The 25,098-nt window shown below is 39.1% G+C and overlaps 1 protein-coding gene across 1 annotated transcript; it reads left to right on the forward strand.

Moving 5' to 3' along the window:
* The first annotated feature begins 3,890 nt into the window (after window positions 1-3,890).
* Window positions 3,891-24,062, forward strand: muc2.1 (mucin 2.1). The gene is made up of 43 exons (XM_026172259.1): window positions 3,891-3,987; window positions 5,202-5,303; window positions 5,445-5,700; window positions 6,198-6,312; window positions 6,685-6,775; window positions 6,863-6,996; window positions 7,096-7,312; window positions 7,543-7,668; window positions 7,764-7,878; window positions 7,969-8,119; window positions 8,242-8,355; window positions 8,436-8,505; window positions 8,625-8,762; window positions 9,383-9,547; window positions 9,962-10,056; window positions 10,140-10,266; window positions 10,374-10,598; window positions 10,765-10,817; window positions 11,145-11,296; window positions 11,437-11,575; window positions 12,028-12,138; window positions 12,255-12,434; window positions 12,687-12,926; window positions 13,015-13,171; window positions 14,051-14,179; window positions 14,280-19,489; window positions 19,666-19,840; window positions 19,921-20,168; window positions 20,281-20,464; window positions 20,552-20,762; window positions 20,863-21,038; window positions 21,160-21,229; window positions 21,391-21,491; window positions 21,578-21,609; window positions 21,702-21,882; window positions 21,970-22,074; window positions 22,307-22,347; window positions 22,436-22,558; window positions 22,686-22,784; window positions 22,914-23,042; window positions 23,146-23,185; window positions 23,623-23,746; window positions 23,847-24,062. Exons 1-43 carry the CDS (start codon window positions 3,891-3,893, stop codon window positions 24,052-24,054), a joined length of 10,956 nt encoding a protein of 3,651 aa, XP_026028044.1. The 3' UTR covers window positions 24,055-24,062.
* The last annotated feature ends 1,036 nt before the right edge of the window (window positions 24,063-25,098 follow it).

Below are 25,098 nucleotides of genomic sequence, written 5' to 3' on the forward strand. Positions count from 1 at the left end.
TGGAAGATTATTATTTCTTATGGAATGTGCATGTTTTGTCTTGTACCCAGGACCATGTACTGAATTTCATCGCACAAGGTTTGCCTTTTGATTAAAGCAACCATCTTTCCCCATCGACTTCAGGAAGTCCACAGAGCCCCGTGTGTCAATTCACAGGACAAAGGTTGTTGATGATCTTTTGGCTGTATTTATGGACAGTAACAAAACGAATGTGACTTTAAAGATGAACTTTGTAAATGAAAATGCTTTTGATGATGCTGGAGTGTCAAGGGAGGTTTACACTGCATTTTGGGAGCGATTTTTGGAACAGTGTGAAGGTGAAACTGAACGAGTTCCAAGGCTGAGGCCAGCCTTTTGTAATGCTGAATGGCAAGCAGTTGGGCAGATACAGGTGAAAGGCTTCCTAGACCATGGTGTCTTTCCAGTGAGACTGCCAAATGCTTTCATTTTAGCTTGCATCCTTGGACTCAGTTGATCATGATTACGTCGTGGAGGTGGCCATTCTATGGCCACCTCCACGGGACAAGACTCGGCTGTCCATCTGCATCTAAAGAACAAAGGTCACTCTTTCAAGGATGCCAGTGTTCACATTTTTAAACAGGTGAAAATATATTTATGAGCAACAGGAATTAGTGGCGCTGAATCTTTGATTTTATTTGTTTTTTTGATGTGTTTTACTTGCATCTATTTGAAAGAATTAAATTAAATTAAATTTTATTTCAATAATGACTTTCAAAGTAAAACAGAACACATAACAGACACAGACTTGACTAAGGGATACAGCTGACAGAGAACAAAGGGAACAAAGCGGTAGGGATGACTGTTCACTAAATAGAAGGAGCACAGAATCACAACCTCAGAACTAGAACACAAGAAATGCTAAGCTGGGAATACTAGAGAGAGAAATCAAAAACCAAGAGACTAGGAAAGACGCATCATGAAATCAAAGATAACTGATGCAAACAGAAAAACATGGAGCCCACAGACACAGAACTGTGACATTTGTAAAGCCCATGTTGATATAATTGCTCCAATTTTACTCAGGATGGTGAACTGCTCCATTGCATGGTGCTCTTTTCTGATTGTGTGTATGATGCCCATGTTTGTCTTCTTCCTAAGAAGGACAGAGACCCCACCAATTAGTCTATTAATTAAAAAAATCATCTTGTCTTCACGTCTTAATAAATTTGGGGGCACTTTGATTTGACAGGATCAAACTTGGTTTATCACTGACAGATCTGCTTTCTCTAAGACCTGTCATATGTTGAATGTACTGTATGGAACAAACCCACCACATTGAGCTGCTATTTCCTAGACAACATTCTAGGAGTTGACTGATTGTTGGTAAATGGACTGATTTTTATATAGTGCTTTTCTACTCTCCCGGAGTACTACACAACATGCCTCATTCACCCATTCACACCCACCCATTCGAAGCACTTCTAAACTCAAGTGCAAGCTAAACTACATTCACACTCTGATGAACACATTGGAGGGCAACTTGGGGTTAGTATCTTGCCAAAGGATATTTGACATGCAGACTGGGAAAGCCAAGGTTCGAACCACCAACCTTCCGATCAGTAGCTGATCTGCTCTACCACCTGAGCCACCACATGTTGGGGTGGGTGTAGTTTTGCTGGTGTGGTGTGGTCAGGTGGGCTGCCCCGTGCTCTGTGGGTCTTGGCAGTGCTGCTGCTGGGACCCAGTCTGGATGGGCCTAGGGCCCCTGCTCTTGGTTGATTATGGAAAACGGGGGTGCCCACTGGCATCAGCAGGGAAGCTGGGTCCAGGGAGGGGGTAATTTTGATTGCTACTGTACCAGAAAGGAGAGGCAAAAAGGGAAAAAAAGCAAAAAAAAAACCCCTAATTAATATATCTATATCTGTATCTATAGATAGATAGATGCAATATCCCTGATATAGCAAAGTATTTTATTCTATTTTCGTATAGTATATTATTCAATTTTATCTTATTCTATTTTATCTTACTCAATTCTATTAACGTTTAATTCTCTTAACTTGTACTGTCCACTTTCTGCCGTAACCAAAAAATGTCTCATGTGTGGGACTAATTAAGGTTTAACTTATCTGTCTTATATAGTACTTGTGACACAAAAATGCAAAAATCTGAACTCTGACTTTCACATTGACTCAACATGGAGCCATATTTGTACATTTAAAGCAGTTTGAAATGTACATTTCTTAAAATCTGTTTTGAAGAAGCACCTTTAAAGCTGCATTTGATGTTTAGTTTTCCTCTCACTAAGGTGTTGATGATTTATCCTATACAAATATTTAGTAAGCTGTGACCAAAATACAGGTGTTTGGTAGAATTTTGTAGAAGGTGATGAAAGTCGTTCAATATGTTCTAAAAGTAAAAATCAAAACTACTGTCCAAACTATGTGTGAGAGTTAAAAAATTTGAAGCCTAACATGCCACCAGACCTAATGCATGTAAACATGACGCTGCAGGTCGGCAATGATAGTCACCAAGGATCTAGACCTGTGAGTTTATTTGCACATCCTGTGCAATTCATGAGCCAGTAGCAATTTAGACAGCGCCTTACGCACTCTTACTGCACTACCAAATATTAACTTTGCGTAAGTAATATAATTTTATGATATGTTTTAAAATATATTTTATTGTCAAATGACAATGTCTTGATTTTATGGTAGCATTTATTGTTTTGGTTGAATTTATATATTTCAAATATTACGAAAAATCTGTTCCCTCTGTGATATTCTCATAAGGGTCTTCTGAATCGCCCTTTGTCTGGTCCCTCACCCAGAACCAGTTTGCCATGGGAGACCCTACCAGGGGGCAAAAGCCCCCAGACAACATAGCCCCTGGGATCCCTGGGACACACAAACCACTCCACCATGACAAGGTAGTGATTCGCGGAGGGGAATTTCAAACATTGTAATGTTTAGACATATAGAACAAAATAAAACAAAATAGATTTTTATTGTTATTGCACATGCACAATAAAATTGTGGGTGTTCCACACCATCTGTACATGGACTAAAGCTATAAATAGTATTGCAGCAAGAATAAATATCAAACAAGAGGATTATAAACAAATAAGAGGAAAATGCATAATAGAGGATAGGTTGCAAATTGCTTGAAAGTAGTGCATTGGACTTGGTCTGAGTATAGTCCATGTGTGAGTGGCCTGAGTGATAAGGGTTCCTCAGATCATGGCTTAGATTGGTGGGTGGGTGGACAGGGATGGGGTGTGGGGGGATAGTGTTTGTTGACAGTCCAAAAGTCAGCAGCCGGTATCTTATGGACCCAAAATGCAGATACAGGAGAACGGAGTTGAATTCAAACAAAAGGCGAGACTTTATTAGGGCTGATGACAGGGGTAAAAAATAAAAGCAAGGGCGAAAGAGGAATGACAACTAACCTTGTAATCTAAACTAGGAAAATTAAAACAAGATAACTATGACAGAACTGTGAAGCTATGAGACAATATGAAAGCTCTGACATTATGAATGCTGTGACGAGCATGGAGGAAAATAGACATCCTGACAAAGATTGATTGACAACACAAAGACTAAATACACACATGAGATGATCAGAGAAAGTGGAGACACATGAGGAAACAGCTGACTAGAAAGAAACATAATGACATCACAGGGGAGAGTAAAACTAAACACATTGTACAAAGAAACACAAGACATTTCAACATAAAACAGGAAATATGGAGAGACATAGACATGACACAAACCAGCAGGGAATACTTAACACAGGGGTGATGACATAAAGGGATCTAATAAACAAAGAAGTAAACTAAGTAACCTGGAAGCTACTACCAAAAGAACTAAACATACACAATCAATATCAAAATACATGGAAACTCAAAGCACTGGGTCACACGACCCAGGACCATGACACTGGCTCAGGGGAAGAAGTTTATGCGTTTGGAGGTGTGGGACCTGATTGACCTGAGGCGCCGACCAGAGGACAGCGGGTCAAGCAGGCAGGGTGCAAGGGGTCACCTGTGATAGGTCTGATTTTCCTGAGACAGAACGATCTGGCGATGCCCATCAGTGGTGGAAAAGTACAGTGAATGATTTTTCGTGGTCCCTGAATAGAAAACATCCAGGCAGTAGGAGAACCCGCTCTCCACTGAGGGGCGGTAGTAGGCCAGTAGCAGCTTCAGGTCGAGTTTGTTCTTCCTCTGGATGCAGAGGAAGTGTGGCCGCTGATGGGCCTTCTGATGGGTCCCAAACTTAAAGTACTAATATCTGAGTTCTTTTGTATGAGGGAGGTTCAGTTTCAGGTTATCAATTCTCAACCTCTGCCCTGTACGCTGTCTCATCAGAGATGAGCCCAATAGCGGTGGTGACATTGGTCTACTTAACGATGACATTGGTTGGGTTGGTGTTCAGTCATAAATATATAGGGCATACAGTAGGGGGCTGAGAATGCAGCCCTACAGGGATATATGAGTAAACTGATGAAAATTAGTTAAAGACATACATTGGTCAATTGTGTATGTAATGTGTAAAACACCCCCGATCAAATTGAGACTTTTCTTTCCTCGGTTTAAAGTTCCTTTCTGTTTGTGAATTTGCAACATTCCCAAGAATGAGCTGCTAGAGATAAAGCTGAAGGAATCAAACTCTGCTGCTTAATGGCTTTTGAGTAGAACATGAATACATGAGCAAGCTCCCGAGTATTGCAGGATGTTTGTCAATGATCTTATCAAATGTAAAGCAGATGGTAGACAAGTTGGCATAAGCTTTGCTTAAAGCATGTCACGTAGATTTCATATTATGTTAGGTGATACCTGCATGGTCATAGTCACTCATGAGATCTTTACTTCCTTGGCAGGTTTGTAAGAAATTTGACATCCCAGTGTCTCATTTTCCCCTTTTCATTTCTGTTTTTAATAAATTATAATTATTGGATCCTTATGAAACAATAGATTTAGAACAGAGGAGCATTTTATTGCTGCCTCTGTTGTCTTGAAATGAAGATATATTCAAGTGCAAACATACTTGTTCAATCAAGAGGAAGGATGTAATAATAAGTTATATGGGATTTGTGAAGGGTGTTGGACAGCCATCCAGCACATGTTTGCCACGACTAGCAATAAATCTTCACGTCTTACACAGGAAGAAGCTGTGAGAAAAAAAAAGTCTGATCTCAATATAAAAGGTAGTCAAGAACCACTCTCTACATTACCCACTCAGGGAACATCAAGTCCACAGTGGCAACAATGAGGGGGAGTTCGGTGGGGTTGTGCTTCCTTGCTTTGACTATAGCCCATGTCACTGAGATCCAAGCCAGATTGGGTAAGACTCAAATAATTTTGGTCTGCTTTTAAACCTCAATTATTTAAATAAATGTATCTTCTTCATTGATGCATATATGAACACAACATTTATAATACTTCCACCAATATTCATCTTTTATTTACGTGAATGTTTCTCCAGTCCGCAACCATGTGAGCAGCATCTGTAGCACATGGGGCAGGGAGCACTTCAAGACGTTCGATGGTGATGTGTACCAGTTTCCTGGCATGTGTGAATACAACCTGGTCTCCGACTGCCATGACACCTTCCCAGAGTTCTCTGTGCACATGAAGAGGAATGAAAACAATGGAAACCCGACAGTCAGTTATGTGGTGGTCACCATCATCGATTTTGCATTTCACCTCAGCAAGGATGTGGTCACTGTAAACGACCTGCCGTAAGTTTAAAAAAAAAAAAAAAGCAACTCTGATAGAATTATGATGACAATGATAATCTTTTATCTCAGATATATATATATATATATATATATATATATATATATATATATATATATATATATATATATATATATATATATATATACATATATATATATACATATATATATATATATATATATATATAAACAATACATACACACAATCCTAATGACATGAATTAACCACTAAATCATCATCAAGTCTGAAATGGAGTAGGAAGAAATATCCACATGCTTATTAATCTTTGATTGATTGATTGATTGATTGACCATGTTCATCATTACGCACACTTCCCCTCAGCACTTGTATACACTCATAAAAAGCACAGCTGAAGTTCACAGAGTGATTTACTAATGCAAAAGACTTTATTCATTACAGAGATGCTTCTTATATAATGTTAATTATAGATATAAATGAATTATAATTGTCAAAAAGATATTATCTTTCTTCTCAGTGTCAAACTGCCACACTACGAGGCCGGAGTACAAGTGGAAAGAAATGCAGTCTACATCAAGCTCCAGTCCAAAGTTGGCATCATTGTCATGTGGAACCTTGATGATGCAGTCATGGTAAATCCTTAAAATAGACAGATCCAATAGGACATTATTTTAAACACATTTCTTTTATTAATGACTAACAGCCCAACCTCCAGAAATACTTAGCCATACTTTTATATTTTGGTCTGTGTGGCATTTAAATAAACACATTGTCCTCGAGTTGAATTGCTGATTACCTGGTTCACTACAACAATAGTTACAGTGGTTACTATTGTCCTTGCATACATGTAAAGTCCTTAAATGTGGCAACTTTGATGCATTCGTTTCATTTTATTTTGTTATTATTATATATATTATATATTATATATATATACTGTATTAATATCTTAAACATGTCATGTCTGGTTTCTAAAACTTTTTCTAACCCTTTACTCCATATTTAAGGTGGAAATTGATAATGATTACACTAACCGCACTTGTGGACTTTGTGGAGATTTTAACGGTGTTCCAGTTTACAACGAGTTCCTCCTTGATGGTAAAAGCTGTTCATCATTCATTAATTTTTTAAATCTTCAATATGCTGGCTATTGCGTGTCCCTACTAATGTAATTGTATGCAAAAGGTCGGAAAATCAGCCCCATTGAGTTTGGCAACATACATAAAGTCCATCGTCCAAATGATGATTGTGAGGACCCATATGAAGAGGAAGATGTCTCACAGGAAGCTATGAATGTGCCAGAGTCATGCAAAGAGTTTGTGAGTTTTGTTACCTACTTTAGCCAGGTTTAACGAAAGAGATCTGATGTTTTTTTTTGTTTGCATTAAATAATTGTGCATGTGTTTACTGTCGTTTAGCAAAACACCTGTGAAGAGATGCTGCATGCAGAAACCTGGAGCTCCTGTACCAAACTGATTGACCCCGAGCCTTACATTCAGGCCTGTGTGCAGGACATGTGTGGCTGCACCAACCATTCAGATGACTTTTGTGTCTGCAGCACACTCTCTGAGTTCTCTCGACAGTGTTCCCATGCAGGAGGGGAGCCTCCCAACTGGAGGACTTCTGAGTTCTGTGGTAAAGTTTTGTTTTTTCTTTCTTTTTCTTTTTCTTTTTGTATTTTATATATTAAGCGGTAGAGAGAGTACCAAAACACTGAAATCACCTGAGCCAAGTATATGGTGAAATTTGGCAAATGTCAGAAGTAAAATAAGTGCACAAAAAAATCTGCTGTTTTTACACTCAAGTGAAAAACTTCAACAAGTTGATGTTTAGACACTTTGCGTAAATTCCCACTTCCTTCACAGCCAAACAGTGCCCATTCAACATGGTTTATGAAGAGAGTGGATCCCCTTGTGTGGATACCTGCACGCATCAAGACACAAGCTCATTCTGTGAGGACCACAAAATGGACGGCTGCTTCTGTCCTCCTGGTTAGCGCGCTTGTCAAATAAGTTTCTTTCTACACACCTGTTAAAGCTTCTCTTTTCATGGGATGTTACCTTCAAATGCCAACCTTCCATTTCAGGAACCGTGTTCGATGACATTTCCATGAGGGGGTGTATTGCTCAGTCTGAATGCCAGTGCAAGCATGGAAAAATCTATGAATCTGGTGAAGTTTACAGACAGGAGCGAGAGGAATGGTAATGTTCATAATGCAATCAGAATGTAATTTTTAACAATGTATCTGCATATTTTGTTTTCTTAATGAATTTGGGTTTTTTTTTTTTCAGCACGTGTTTTGAAGGTAGATGGGCTTGTGAAAGTCTTTCAACACCTTCTACGTGTGCGGTTGAAGAAGGTTCACATGTAACCACCTTTGATGGGAAAGACTTCACCTTCCATGGAGACTGTTACTACACCCTGGCAAAGGTGGAAAGAAAGGTAAATGAGCCTTAGTACAGTACAGTCAAATTTTAGACAATACTGTGTTGGGCACATGTAAGTAAAAATATATTGGATTAGGCTACATTTTTTTTCTTTTGCTTACATTATGTGTATTTCAGGATGATGCAAGCCCTGCGTTTACCATTCTGGTCAAACTGGTACCATGTGCACACCAAGAGTATGACACCTGTCTGAAGACCATCAAAATCCTGCTGAACAATGACAGACACAATGTGAGTTTAATACCGGGCTCGTGCTTTAAATAGATACTGACAGCTGCAACATTTTAATGATCGATTCTGTTTTTATTCAGGTGTTAACATTCACTGCTGATGGCGCAGTAAAGCAGAATATGCAGAGTATCAGTTTGCCGTACTTCTCAGGTTGGTCGGAAAATAAGGAACTTTCGATTTAAGATGTTACTTTCATTTATGCTGAGATGTAAGAACTTAGCCACTGAGCCACTGATACCACTGATTTTTGTGTATCTCTTCATTCACAGGGGATATCAGTATATTCCACGCTTCGTCCTTTCACATCATCCTCCAGACCAGTTTTGGTTTGCAAATTCAGATCCAACATGTGCCTCTCATGCAAGTCTATGTCAGCCTGGAGCAGAGCTACAGAGAAAAGACACGTGGTAAGTTTTACATTAGTCTTAAAGCATTATATCACGAGGGCTAGTATGCATTTATTAAGTAACTATTTATTGCAAGACTTAAAGAATGCTGTCTGTTGAAGATGGTTATATCTGTGCATTTCGAAACAAACGTTGCCATTTGCAGCTTAAACAAATGAAACAACAGCAGATTATGTTGACTTCAGTGATTCATATTTTTTTTTTAATTAAACACTGCCAGCAACCTTATTACAACCTTTTGGCCAAAAGGTTGTAATAAATGGCCTCGCCCACTCTTAGAGCTACGGCGAGAAATTTAAAAAATAATGAAGGCGCTCGTAATAGACTGTTAGCTTCTTCAGATGAAAAGGAACCAGTTAAGATGGTGTGGGCAGCTAACTGGTATGCCAAAATAAAAAGGCTATCTTGAAGGTTCAGTGAAAAGTAGACACTGAGGTAGCCAAAGAACATAATAGAGAAATTGTGTTGTATGTGACCAGGGATGATCTCAGGATTGTCCCACTCTGAATACCACCCAACTAGCAAGTCATTGAAAATAATTTATTTTGATATACTTTTTTCTTTAGCATTCTTATTTGCATTTCATGATAATTTCTTCATTAAGAATCTGTAATTTTTAGGTTTATGTGGGAACTACAACATGGTCCTGTCTGATGACATGAACACTCGTCAGGGCATTGTGGAGGGAAGTGCAGCAGCTTTCAGTAACTCCTGGAAGGCTAGCCATATATGCCAAGACAGAGAAGACAGACTCGATGACCCTTGTTCTTTCAGCGTGGAAAATGGTAAACTGGAAAGTGTTTTTGTCCATCAAGTTTATTTCTTATTCCTTATTTTATTGTCCACGTTTATGTTTTTTCTGAACTCCACCTATTTGTTTAGTGGGTTTGGATTAATTAGTAACTATAAATTGGTCATAGGTGTGGATGTGAGTGTGAATGGTTGTCTATCCTCTATGTGTTAGCCCTGTGACACACTGGCAACGTGTCCACGGTGTGTCCAGGGTGTACCCTACCTCCCACCCACCCCGCGACCCTGACAAGGATAAGTGGAAGAGAATGGATGGATGGATGGAAGGAAGTTTATTTCTTTAATTGCTATCATTTTCTTGAAACTTACTTTCCAGGCACTAATTGCAGCATATATAAACAAGCAAGAAATATAAGCAAGAAATGACATTTTTACTCATCTACTTATAGAAAAGTATGCCAATCACTGGTGCGCCTTGCTACGACAGCCAAATAGCACCTTTGCAGAGTGCCATTCTGTAGTGGATCCTGAGATTTACTACAAGGTACAACACAATCTATCTGTGTTTCTTTAACTAAATACAGTGGGACTGTAATACAATAAAAATGTGTTCACTGTTTTCTACAGCGATGTACTTATGCTAGCTGTAACTGTGAGAAGAGCGAGGACTGCCTGTGTGCTGTATTCTCCTCCTACACAAGAGCTTGTGCATCAAAGGGAGTGTTCTTGACAGACTGGAGAGAGAATGTGTGCGGTAAGTGTATCTGAAACAGCTCAGTAATGAAGTTTGATGAGCGTGTTCTTTTTTATTAGTTAGTCCAAAACTATGAGGTAATCATTAGCATATTTTCTGTAAAACAGAAAAATACACCAAGAACTGCCCAGCATCTCAGACCTTCTCTTACAAAAATCAGAGATGCCAGCTGACTTGCAGCTCATTGAGCTTAAAGCAGCAGAGCTGCACCTCTGATTTCTTGCCTGTGGATGGCTGTTCCTGCGCTGAGGGTCACTACCTAGATGACAACGGCATCTGTGTCCCAGTGGCAAAGTGTCCCTGTTACCATAATGAAGTCTACGTAAAGTCAGGCAAGTCCATCAGCACCAACAACGAGCGCTGGTGAGTCACTTCAGGATTTCAAATGAAACATCCTAAACTAAGGATTAAACAGGACCGTAATACATGTAGTATGATGGATTTACACAGACTTGGCTTTTTGTGTTGTATCTTTATAATTCTGGTGACTTTTTCTAGCATATGCACCAACGGAGTTCTTCATTGCCATTCTGGGAGAACCCGCATGTCAAGTCAGTTTTTTTTCTTCTTCAATGAGAGAGTTTTTTTAAGACAATATATAGTATATTAAAGGAATTTGTACTTTTTTTCCTACAGTTTCTACAGCTTGTCCTTCTCCAAAAGAATACTTCAACTGCTCCACTGCAAGCGCAGGAGTTGTTGGAGTGCAGTGTGCTCGAACTTGTTTAAATCTGGACAATGATGATTGTGTGAGTTGTTTTTGATGCACCTCCAAGTCTGAAAAAACAATATCTGATAAATATTATTTATTTATTTATTTATTTATTTATTTATTTATTTATTTATTTTTTATCAATGTGGTCTTTCTATCCTCCCAGGATGCCACAGAGTGTGAATCTGGTTGTCGGTGTCCCAGTGGCCTCCTTGATGATGGTAAAGGTTTCTGTGTGAAAGAAAGTGACTGTCCATGCAAACATGATGGCCATCTCTATGTCTCCGGGACACAAATACCTAATCAGTGCAACACCTGGTAGGATCTTATTTTATTTTTTTAGTTATTTTCTAATTAATACTTGTAGAGTAATAAACAGTATGTGATATATATGACATGTTTTTCTCACAGTATTCAAATTGTACTGTATTTACTTTTTTTTTTGTTGATACATTTAGTACCTGCCAAAGTGGAAAATGGACATGCTCTGAGAAAAAATGTCCAGGAACTTGCATTATTTATGGAAGTGGTCACTACACCACATTTGATCAGAAAACATATGCATTTCAAGGACAGTGTGGCTATATTGCTGTAAAGGTAAATAATGTATGCCAGAATCATCCAAAGCACAGCTGTCACCTAAATTGACCTTGTCATGTCCTGATCTAAAGTTTCTCATAGAAATAAACTCTGAACAATTAGGAGTAAAGTCAGTTATGCAACTCTAATTTCCTTTGTAAAAAAAAAGTTACATGCCATTCACACTGTATATTTTGTTTACCAAATACAATTACTTACTTAGAACTCATAGGTGAAATTGCAAGGAGCAAATGCCTTATATTGTAAATAATATCATTTTTTCTAAGTGCAAAGATTTGAGACAGTTAAGAATTACCTACACTGTGTCTCCAAAAGTCATTACATAAAGATTCAAAGGCAGTTAGTCAATATATAACATTTAAGTGCATAATCTTGTTCCTGTTATCGTCTACTTTAGCCCCCAAAAAACACAAAGTTTAACCTTTTTTTTCCCTTTTTTTTTTTAACAGAACAACTGTGGCAATAAAACGGTGCACAACAGCTTTGGAGTTATCACTGAAAATGTACCTTGTGGCTCTACGGGCACCACCTGCTCTAAAAAAGTCAGAATTCAACTGGGGGTAAGATCACTTATAAACAATATCAAAGCTTTCTTATGCCATCAATAGTAAATCTAAGTAAATATATTTTCAGCATTGCAATTGAACCAACAGAAATTTCCTTTCCTTCATTACAGAAAAATGAAATTAAACTATCAAGGGGAAGAGTTGAAGAGGGTGATCTGGGACATGGACCTGATATCAAGTACAAGATAAGGAATGTTGGCTTGTATGTGGTTGTAGAATCTGAGATTGGGATGGCAGTGATGTGGGATCGCAAAACAGCTGTTCGGATCCTGCTTGAACCAACGCACAACGTGAGTCACAGTAACTGTTACATTAAATTCTTGCATTAAAGTTTTACTATTTTATTGTACCCTTTTTTGTCTGACCACATACTTGTGGTTTTCAATACCTCATATTGAAAAAATTAACAGAATCATTTCTAAAAAAGAAAGAAAATTCCTAGGAGCCTAATATATTAATGAAATTATGATAAATGTAAATCACTAAATTATATTTATTAAGATCTCACATTGCTCGATTGACTCTTTTGTTTATTTGCACAGGGAGAGGTGTGTGGCCTGTGTGGTAATTTCGATGGTGATGGACAGAATGACTACACCACTCAGGGTCAGCTGGTGGTGAGCAATCCACTTGAGTTTGCAAACAGCTGGAAAGTGTCTAGCTCTTGTCCAGATGCGGAGGTGAACATTGATCCGTGCGCAGTAACACCCGGTCGACATCAGTGGGCAAAATTGATGTGTAGCATCATAATTGGAGAAACATTTAAAGAATGCCGCAAAAAGGTAATGAGAATTTGTAACTTGTTCACATTCACGCAAATCTAAAACAATGCTCTAAAAAAATCATCATCAAATTTGCACCACTGTTCAGGTTAGCCCTTTTCCATTTTATGAAAACTGCGTAAAAGACTCATGTGCCTGCGACACTGGAGGAGACTGTGAATGTTTCTGCACAGCAGTTGCAGCTTACGCTCAGGCTTGCAATGAGCATGATGTTTGCATTGCATGGAGAACTCCAGAGATCTGTCGTGAGTAACAGTTTGTTTTTTGTTTTTTGAGGCTTTAAATTCTTGTGAGCCTGGTGTTTGCAACTACAGAGATCTATATATCAATCTGCTCAGTAAACATACCCCATCATTTTTCGTATTTTTTACTTTATTATTATTAATTAATAAACTTGATCTTTTCTGTATCAAGCTACACTCAATAACCAATAGGGACCAAAGTGGACACGTGCTTTTGCAAGCTTATAAAGCATCTGAAACGGAATTTTCTCATTTTTACAATAGTCAGACAATTAATTAAACCTCTCCGGACAACACATTTCTAAGTGTTAAATGCAAAAGAAAATGGATGTGCAAAGTGATTGTTCCAGAGTCGGTGTTTGGTTTGTGTTAGCTTAAAAAAATCCTGTAATATAACATGTTGGGCTCTATTGAAAAGGATATGCAATTGTAGTGGGATCATTCTTAAATACTGAGTGTAGGTCAAATGTGATTAACGATAATCACAACAAAAATAATATGTGGAAAAGTGAAAGGAAACAAATTTTGCATCTGTAATAAGTAAAGACTTATTACTTATGTAATCTAACATCAAATATACTGCAGACAATATTTGCTTTAGTTTATAACACTTGCATATGTAACACATTCACTTCAATTTAAACTCAGTGTATATTATAGTCAGGGTTACTTATTTCCAAAATCAAATAAATAATCTCATTGCAATCTTTTTATTTTAGTGCAATCAGACAGAAATTCCAAAATATTTTCAATAACCTTATTAAATTTTAATGTGAGAGTGGAGTTTGAACTGCATTCACATTATAAATTGAAATTTCATATATTTTAGTCAACATTTTAATCATCTAAGTAAATGGTATAATTTGTATCTTTTTCTCCTAGCTGTCTATTGTGATTACTACAACGACCCATTTATATGCACGTGGCACTATAACCCTTGCCACTCTCCATGCTACAAGACCTGTTTGAATCCAGAAGGTGTATGTTTGAATCCGATACCCACCCTGGAAGGTAGGAGGTTCAGTCGTGTCAGTTTGTATTACCTTGAATCAGATAAATGTGCCATTCAGAAATATTAATTAAGGTTATTATGTGATATCCTTTTATACAGGCTGTTACCCTGTATGCCCAGAAGATAAGCCCATATTTGATGAGAAAAACAAAACATGTGTGGATGTATGTGAGCCAACTACGACAATACCTCCAACTACCACAACTACACCTACTACAACAACTACGACTACACCTACTACAACTACACCTCCTACAACTACAACCACTCCTACTACTACAACTACACCAACACCTCCTACTACAACAACTACGACTACACCTCCTACAACAACAACCACTCCTCCTACAACAACTACACCAACACCTCCTACTACAACTACGACTACACCTCCTACAACAACAACCACTCCTACTACTACAACAACACCAACACCCCCTACTACAACAACTACGACTACACCTCCTACAACTACAACCACTCCTCCTACTACAACTACACCCACACCTCCAACTACCACAACTACACCTCCTACAACTACAACCACTCCTACTACTACAACTACACCAACACCTCCTACTACAACAACTACGACTACACCTCCTACAACAACAACCACTCCTCCTACAACAACTACGACTACACCTCCTACAACTACAACTACTCCTCCTACAACAACAACCACTCCTCCTACAACAACGACACCAACACCTCCTACCACAACAACCACTCCTCCTACAACAACAACACCAACACCTCCTACTACAACAACTACAACTACTCCTCCTACTACAACTACACCTCCTACAACTACAACCACTCCTACTACTACAACTACAACCACTCCTCCTTTTACAACAACTACGACTACACCTCCTACAACAACAACCACTCCTACTACTACAACAACACCAACACCCCCTACTACAACAACTACGACTACACCTCCTACAACAACAACCACTCCTCCTACAACAACGACCACTCCTCCTACTACAACAACTACAACCACACCTCCTACAACTACAACTACACCTCCTACAACTACAACTACTCCTCCTACTACAACTACACCTCCTACAACTACAACCACTCCTACTACTACAACTACACCAACACCTCCTACTACAACAACTACGACTACACCTACTACAACTACTCCTCCTACTACAACTACACCTACACCCCCTACAACCACAAGTACAACCACAATCTCATCGACTACTTGCATTCCAAGTACCACATGTGCGTGGTCAGACTGGTATGATGTGGATGATCCAACGGACAAAAGTGATTGGGAAACATACAAAAACATCACAGATAGCGGTCTTCAAATATGTGAAGATATTCAAGACATTGAGTGTAGAGCGGTACTATACCCGGACAAAACCTTTGATGACTTTGTGACTGAAACTGGCCAAGTTGTTAGTTGTGATCAGGACACTGGTTTAATATGTAGAGTAGAGGATCAGACCAGACCTCCAAGAAAGTGCTATGACTATGAGATAAGGGTATATTGTTGTAAGATATGTTCAACAACCACATCCCCTAGTACCACGACTACATCAACACCTCCGACTACCACAACTACACCTCCCACTACAACTACAACTACACCTCCAACAACCACAACTACACCTCCTACTACAACAACTACGACTACACCTTCTACAACAACCACTCTTCCTACTACAACCACAACCACACCTCCGACTACCACAACTACACCTCCCACTACAACAACTACACCTCCTACAACAACAACCACTCCTACTACTACAACAACTACACTTCCTACTACAACTACGACTACACCTCCTACAACTACAACTACTCCTCCTACAACAACTACACCTCCTACAACTACAACCACTCCTACTACTACAACTACAACCACTCCTCCTTTTACAACAACTACGACTACACCTCCTACAACAACAACCACTCCTACTACTACAACAACACCAACACCCCCTACTACAACAACTACGACTACACCTCCTACAACAACAACCACTCCTCCTACAACAACACCAACACCTCCTACTACAACAACTACAACTACTCCTCCTACTACAACTACACCTCCTACAACTACAACCACTCCTACTACTACAACTACAACCACTCCTCCTTTTACAACAACTACGACTACACCTCCTACAACAACAACCACTCCTACTACTACAACAACACCAACACCCCCTACTACAACAACTACGACTACACCTCCTACAACAACAACCACTCCTCCTACAACAACAACCACTCCTCCTACTACAACAACTACAACCACACCTCCTACAACTACAACTACTTCTCCTACTACAACAACTACAACTACACCTCCTACAACTACAACTACTCCTCCTACTACAACTACACCTCCTACAACTACAACCACTCCTACTACTACAACTACACCAACACCTCCTACTACAACAACTACGACTACACCTCCTACAACAACAACCACTCCTACTACTACAACAACACCAACACCCCCTACTACAACAACTACGACTACTTCTCCTACTACAACAACTACAACTACACCTCCTACAACTACAACTACTCCTCCTACTACAACTACACCTCCTACAACTACAACCACTCCTACTACTACAACTACACCAACACCTCCTACTACAACAACTACGACTACACCTCCTACAACAACAACCACTCCTACTACTACAACAACACCAACACCCCCTACTACAACAACTACGACTACACCTCCTACAACAACAACCACTCCTACTACTACAACCACACCTCCTACAACTACAACCACTCCTACTACTACAACTACAACCACTCCTACTACTACACCAACACCTCCTACTACAACAACTACGACTACACCTCCTACAACAACAACCACTCCTCCTACAACAACAACCACTCCTCCTACTACAACAACTACAACCACACCTCCTACAACTACAACTACTTCTCCTACTACAACAACTACAACTACACCTCCTACAACTACAACTACTCCTCCTACTACAACTACACCTCCTACAACTACAACCACTCCTACTACTACAACTACACCAACACCTCCTACTACAACAACTACGACTACACCTCCTACAACAACAACCACTCCTACTACTACAACAACACCAACACCCCCTACTACAACAACTACGACTACACCTCCTACAACAACAACCACTCCTACTACTACAACCACACCTCCTACAACTACAACCACTCCTACTACTACAACTACAACCACTCCTACTACTACAACTACACCAACACCTCCTACTACAACAACTACGACTACACCTCCTACAACAACAACCACTCCTCCTACAACAACTACACCTACAACTACAACCACGCCTCCAACTACCACAACTACACCTCCTACAACTACAACTACACCTCCTACTACTACAACCACACCTCCTACAACTACAACCACACCTACTACTACAACTACAACCACTCCTACTACTACAACTACACCAACACCTCCTACTACAACAACTACGACTACACCTCCTACAACAACAACCACTCCTCCTACTACAACTACACCAACACCTCCTACTACAACAACTACGACTACACCTCCTACAACTACAACTACTCCTCCTACTACAACTACACCTACAACTACAACCACTCCTACTACTACAACTACACCAACACCTCCTACTACAACAACTACGACTACACCTCCTACAACTACAACTACTCCTCCTACTACAACTACACCTCCTACAACTACAACCACTCCTACTACTACAACTACACCAACACCTCCTACTACAACAACTACGACTACACCTCCTACAACTACAACTACTCCTCCTACTACAACTACACCTACAACTACAACCACTCCTACTACTACAACTACACCAACACCTCCTACTACAACAACTACGACTACACCTCCTACAACTACAACTACTCCTCCTACTACAACTACACCTCCTACAACTACAACCACTCCTACTACTACAACTACACCAACACCTCCTACTACAACAACTACGACTACACCTCCTACAACTACAACTACTCCTCCTACTACAACTACACCTACAACTACAACCACTCCTACTACTACAACTACACCAACACCTCCTACTACAACAACTACGACTACACCTCCTACAACAACAACCACTCCTCCTACAACAACTACACCTACAACTACAACCACGCCTCCAACTACCACAACTACACCTCCTACAACTACAACTACACCTCCTACTACTACAACCACACCTCCTACAACTACAACCACACCTACTACTACAACTACAACCACTCCTACTACTACAACTACACCAACACCTCCTACTACAACAACTACGACTACACCTCCTACAACAACAACCACTCCTCCTACTACAACTACACCAACACCTCCTACTACAACAACTACGACTACACCTCCTACAACTACAACTACTCCTCCTACTACAACTACACCTACAACTACAACCACTCCTACTACTACAACTACACCAACACCTCCTACTACAACAACTACGACTACACCTCCTACAACTACAACTACTCCTCCTACTACAACTACACCTCCTACAACTACAACCACTCCTACTACTACAACTACACCAACACCTCCTACTACAACAACTACGACTACACCTCCTACTACAACAACTACGACTACACCTCCTACAACTACAACTACTCCTCCTACTACAACTACACCTACAACTACAACCACTCCTACTACTACAACTACACCAACACCTCCTACTACAACAACTACGACTACACCTCCTACAACTACAACTACTCCTCCTACTACAACTACACCTCCTACAACTACAACCACTCCTACTACTACAACTACACCAACACCTCCTACTACAACAACTACGACTACACCAACTACTACAACAACTACGACTACACCCCCTACAACAACAACCACTCCTCCTACTACTACTACACCAACGCCTCCAACTACCACAACTACACCTCCTACTACGACAACTACAACCTCACCTCCGACTACCACAACTACACCTCCTACTGCAACAACTACAACTACACCTCCTACAACTACAACTACTCCTCCTACTACAACTACACCTCCTACAACTACAACCACTCCTACTACTACAACTACACCAACACCTCCTACTACAACAACTACGACTACACCTCCTACAACAACAACCACTCCTCCTACTACAACGACACCAACGCCTCCAACTACCACAGCTACACCTCCTACTACAACATCTACAGCCACACCTCCTACTACAACTCCTCCACCAGACTGCCCTGATTGGGGTGTCTCAGTAAGACCCATTACACATAAAAAATTTTTCAATAACTTTGTATTTAATGAGATTTTGACTGTTTTCACTTTTCCAGTAATTAACTTATAGGTTATACCTTAATGAACTCATAGGTATTTGGCAAAAAAACATCTTAAAGTACCTTTATTATTTTTATTTGTGCTATTTTCTTCAAGCAAAATGAGACCTTCTATTTGTGCAACTGCACCATGGCCAGATGCATAGAGAACAACACAATAGAAATTATTCCATATGAATGTCCACCTCTTCAAAACATAACTTGCACGAATGGAAAGAAACCAGTTCTGGTATATGACGAGTACTACTGCTGTCAATATTATACTTGCGACTGTAAGTTATTTTGTGAGTAAAAAACATTTGTTCCATTCATGTTTTTTCCCCTCCATTAAATTTTTTTTCTTTCTTTTAAGGTGTATGTGAAGGGTGGGGAGATCCACATTACATCACATTTGATGGACTTTACTACAGTTATCAAGGAAACTGTACTTATGTTTTGATGAAAGAGATCTTACCGATACATAACCTGGAGATTTATATTGACAATGTCTTTTGTGATCCAACTGAAGATGTTTCTTGTCCACGATCGATAACAGTATCATATGTTTCACAAGTCATCACACTCATTAATCATAATCTTATTGGAGCTGCACAGTTGGAGGTAAATTTATGCATATATGATTGCCAATATTTTATTGTATTTTTCTGCAAAATAACCAAGATAGATTATTTCATAGTATATTTTTACATATGGTGCAATTATTCTTTTGTAGGCACTGAAAAATGGAGAAAGTTTGAACCTACCTTATTCTCAACAAGGTGTTAAGATCATGAATTCAGGCATTAACCTGATTTTAGAGATTCCTCGTCTAAAAGTGGTTGTTACATTTGGAATAACTGGCTTCAGTGTAACCCTTCCATTCCAGTACTTTGGCAAAAACACACAGGGACATTGTGGTGAGAATGTTCACTAAAATGGCCATATTTCTTAACCCTTACTTTGAGGTTGTACTGCACTATTAACTGTTTAATTACTATTGTCAGGAACATGCAACAATAATCAGGCTGATGACTGCATGTTGCCTGGAGGTAAGCTGGTGGAAAGCTGTGCAGTGATGGCTGACTATTGGCCTGTTGAAGACCTTTACCAGCCCAACTGCCCAACACCACCCGCACTACCTACCAGTGCACCTGAACCACCACCTACCTTAGCTCCATGCAAACCAGACTCCATGTGTGACCTACTTAAAACTAGGTAAGCATGATCTGATCTGTCCCAAAAGTTTATTCCTGTACTATTAACAGTTTGCACTTAAAACAAAATACATTAATTTTTGTGTCTTTTGTTAAAACAGTCTCTTTGCAGAGTGCCATCCATTTGTCTCTCCAGAAAATTTCTACAGAGGTTGTGTTTTTGATAGCTGTCACGTTTCAAATCCAACAGTGGAGTGCACAAGTTTACAGACTTATGCTGCAGCCTGTGCTCAGGCTGGAGTTTGTATTTACTGGAGGAACCACACCACACTGTGCAGTAAGCAACCCCTCATCATTTTGTAAATGTTTTGAAATGGTTGGAATCACAAGTGACACTTTGCCAGCATGTATATAAAAATCAAAGCACAAAACAATGAAGTTCTTTTCTTCATCATCAGCTGGTGAATGCCCATTAGGCAAAGTTTACAAGCCTTGTGGTCCTGCAGAACAGCCAACCTGTCAAGACGAGTAAGTTTCTGCAAAACTATGCAAAAACATTTCTAGGCACTATGATAATAACAAAATGTGGCAAAATATAAATGGTTACAGTGGCAATAAGTAAAAGTGACACTGTTTATCAACTTAACTGAATGAATTTAACTGCTGTTCCAACGTAACTTATTTTACAGTCCAAGTGGACCAACTATGAACTACACTACTGAGGGATGCTTTTGTCCTGATGGAATGAAACTCTTCAACCAGGAGTCTGGAATATGTGTTGAAAAATGTGGTAATTACTTTTTGTAATATTTTCAGTTTACTACTACATACCTAAGTATATGATATAGTTTTAGTGACTTTTTTATTTTCCAACAGGATGTCTTGATCCTGAGGGCATTCCTCGTGAGGTGATCTTCTTCCTCTTTTTTTTTTCAGAAATTCTATTCTTTATTGTTTACTTACAGGAGAAAATAATATAAGTTGTGGTTTATTCTTTCAGTTCAATGAAAGATTTGAGTACAAATGCCAGGACTGCATCTGTGAAGAATCTACGAAGACTGTGACTTGCAAGCCTAAGGTGTGCCCTCCACCGTCAGCCACTACAGACTGCTCTGCTCCTGGGTTTGTCCTTGTCAACCAGACCAGTCCATCAGACCCCTGCTGTTCTACCTATGTTTGTCGTAAGACATATAGTATCAAAGCACTTTAAAATTTTCCAGAATGTTATTTGATTTTGGTAGTATCTCACTGTGCCATCATCTCTGCAGAATGTCAACCTAACACCTGCCCAGTCACTAATATGAATTGTCCAATTGGATATAAGCCAGTTGTCAGTGTCCCTGATGGAAAATGCTGTGCAGAACATACATGTGGTAATCTCATTCAAACAGTTTGAATCTATCTATCTATCTATCTATCTATCTATCTATCTATCTATCTATCTATCTATCTATCTATCTATCTATCTATCTATCTATCTATCTATCTATCTGTCTGTCTGTCTGTCTGTCTGTCTGTGTGTGTGTGTGTGTGTGTGTGTGTGTGTGTGTGTGTGTGTGTGTACTTTCATGCAATTCACCTCGTCTTTGTCCAACTCTTTCCTAGAACCTAAAAGAGTTTGTGTACACAGAGAAACTGAATATCAGGTAAATAAGAAGCAGATGACTTGTCATTTCTCACCTTTTTGCCTTTAATGATGGAATAATTATGTATGACCTTCTCTTTATTTGTCAGCCTGGTTCTTCAGTTCCTGTGATTGCATGTCAGGATTGTACCTGTGCCAATCAGATTGACCCCAAATCTGGTCTATTAAAAATAATTTGTGTGTTTCAACAATGCAAAGAACACTGTGAACTGGTAAGAGACAATAAAGCCGTCATCTTCACTTACACCATACATCCCAGTTTGTTTTCCTTTGGTGGCTTTAGTGTGTCACTTGCTAGATTGGGCTTCACAAGCTAACGTCGCTCTCGGTGTCTCACAGGGATATGGATATGTGGAAAGTGATTCAGATGAATGCTGCGGGAAGTGTGTACAGAAACACTGTGTTGTCAACATTAATGGAACCAAACACCTTTTGACTGTAAGCTGGTTGTAACTTCATGTGTTAATTCATCTAAGCCAACCACCAATAAGTGCTTATTTGTGTGTTTAAATAAATACTAGTAAGTTTGTGTGGATTTGTGTCTACATCTATCTCACTGCTTTCTAGCAAGGAGAAACCTGGTCACCATCGGAGAATAAGTGTGAACATTACACCTGTGTTAAGAATGGTGAGACTTTAACAGCAAGTCGTTCACAGACTGTCTGCCCACCCTTCCAAGAGAGTAACTGCCAACCTGTAAGTATGCTTTTAAAAAATAATGTTGATTGATTGACTGTATCTGTCTGAAATGAAATGAAACTAAACAAATTTTGTTAATGTTGTATATTTTCCTCGTTAGGAAACAATTCAAACTGCAGCAAACGGCTGTTGCAAAATTTGTGAGTATAACATTTTGATATATAATATTTTAATCAGAGGCAGCACAGTGGCGTGGTGGTTAACATTGTTGCCTCACAGCCGGAAGGGACTTGTTTTGAATCCAGCAGCTAGCCAGGGTCTTTCTGTGTGGAGTTTGCATGTTCCCCTAATGCCTGCATGGGTTCTCTCCGGGTACTGTCTTCTTCCAATAGTCCAGAGACATGCACTTAGTGGAGTTAGGTTAACTGTTGATTCTAAATTCCACATAGGTGTGAATTTAACTGTGAATTGCTGTTTGTCGGTGTTAGCCCTATGACGGAGTCGACAGAGTGTCGACCTGTCCAGGATGTACCTGCCTTTCAGCCTATGACATCTGGATAAGCGGAACAGTATGGATGGATGGATTTACATTAAATAGAAATAAAAGAAACTAACTCAACATCTTTTTTTGTAAAAGGTGTGGAGAAGGAGAAGGGATGCAAGTTAATGTCCATGACAACCCATATTACATTCAACGGTTGTCAGTCCTCCCAGGAGGTAGATATGCCATATTGTGAAGGATCCTGCAACACTTACACCATGTAAGGATAACCTTAATGTTATATGGTTCCCTGGAAAGTTACAAAAAGTGTTATTTTACCCTTTGACTATATTAATAATCCTGTCCCCTGCTATCTTTAGGTACTCTGAAGCAGCAGCAGCTATGGAGCATTCCTGCTCATGCTGTAAGGAGATAAACTTCAGCAATCGCACTGTTGACCTGGTCTGCCTGAATGGAGACACGGTCCCCTACACATACATGTATGTGGAACAGTGTGGGTGTACCAAGACGGACTGCACCACAGCTCGACATCATGTTCGCAGGAAGAGAAGCTTCACACTGCTGTGATGAAACAGTCCGTCTCTTCACAGATGTGACATTTAAATGTTTCTTCCCATATTTTCTTAAAAATCATTATATATCTTACAAAGTAATTGGTATTGTAGTTTGAGTATTTATCTGCTGATCAAAATTAAAAAGAACTTGCAACTCAGTTCATGTCTCATCTCCTCCATCTTCTTTTTTTCTAGTAAAATAAAATCTAAACATTTATTTTGTGTTTACATTTACATCACACAAACCCCAAATGTACCGTCTTATTCTCCATAAAAACATTAAAGTTTAGCGAGCTGTTTTTTTAAATATACAATAAAGTTGGCAGGGTGAAATTTTGAAATAAAAAGACCAGGAGAGTCTGCATTTTGACTGTTCTTGGTGAAGCAGTAATAAATAAAAATAGGAAAGAGTGGAGATGTGCTTATGGACTGTAGATATAGATACAAAATCACTAAACGCATGGAGTATTTGAAACGTGGTAGGGGTGAAACAAGCTGTTACAACATTAGTAAGTATAAGAATGAAACAGAAAAGAATTCAGCAATAATGTTTATTTCAAAGCAATTATACAGCATGAAAAAAGACGCTAGAATTATGTGAGAGCCAGAGTTTCTATTACTTTGAATTCTGCTTTGACAACATACCAAAGACATGGCTAACTTTGCTATTTTACCACAGCCAGTCCACTTATGTAGTTGGAAACATGAATGCTTTTTGGATACAAACATCCTATCACTTCAGTCCTTTATTGATCACATCAGATCAATTTGAAATTATTATTATGAAATTATTCTAGATTTATATACAATTTTTATCTGAATAAAGACACAATATTTTCAGCTTATTATATTTAACGGCTTCACTACATGCAGATGAGTGAATAAACTGTAGACTAGTTACAATGATTTAATAGGTAGTAAACATAAAATAAGTGAAGAAGCACTTTAAGATTTGTGCTTTAATTTGTAAATCAATCAAATATAGCAACACACCTCTGCAATGCAAATTAGTATAACTTTTGAATAGGTTGCTAAAACAACCAGAATACCTTAATAA

The sequence above is a fragment of the Astatotilapia calliptera genome, chromosome 7, assembly GCF_900246225.1.
Source record: "Astatotilapia calliptera chromosome 7, fAstCal1.2, whole genome shotgun sequence".
In the NCBI taxonomy this organism is placed as follows: domain Eukaryota; kingdom Metazoa; phylum Chordata; class Actinopteri; order Cichliformes; family Cichlidae; genus Astatotilapia; species Astatotilapia calliptera.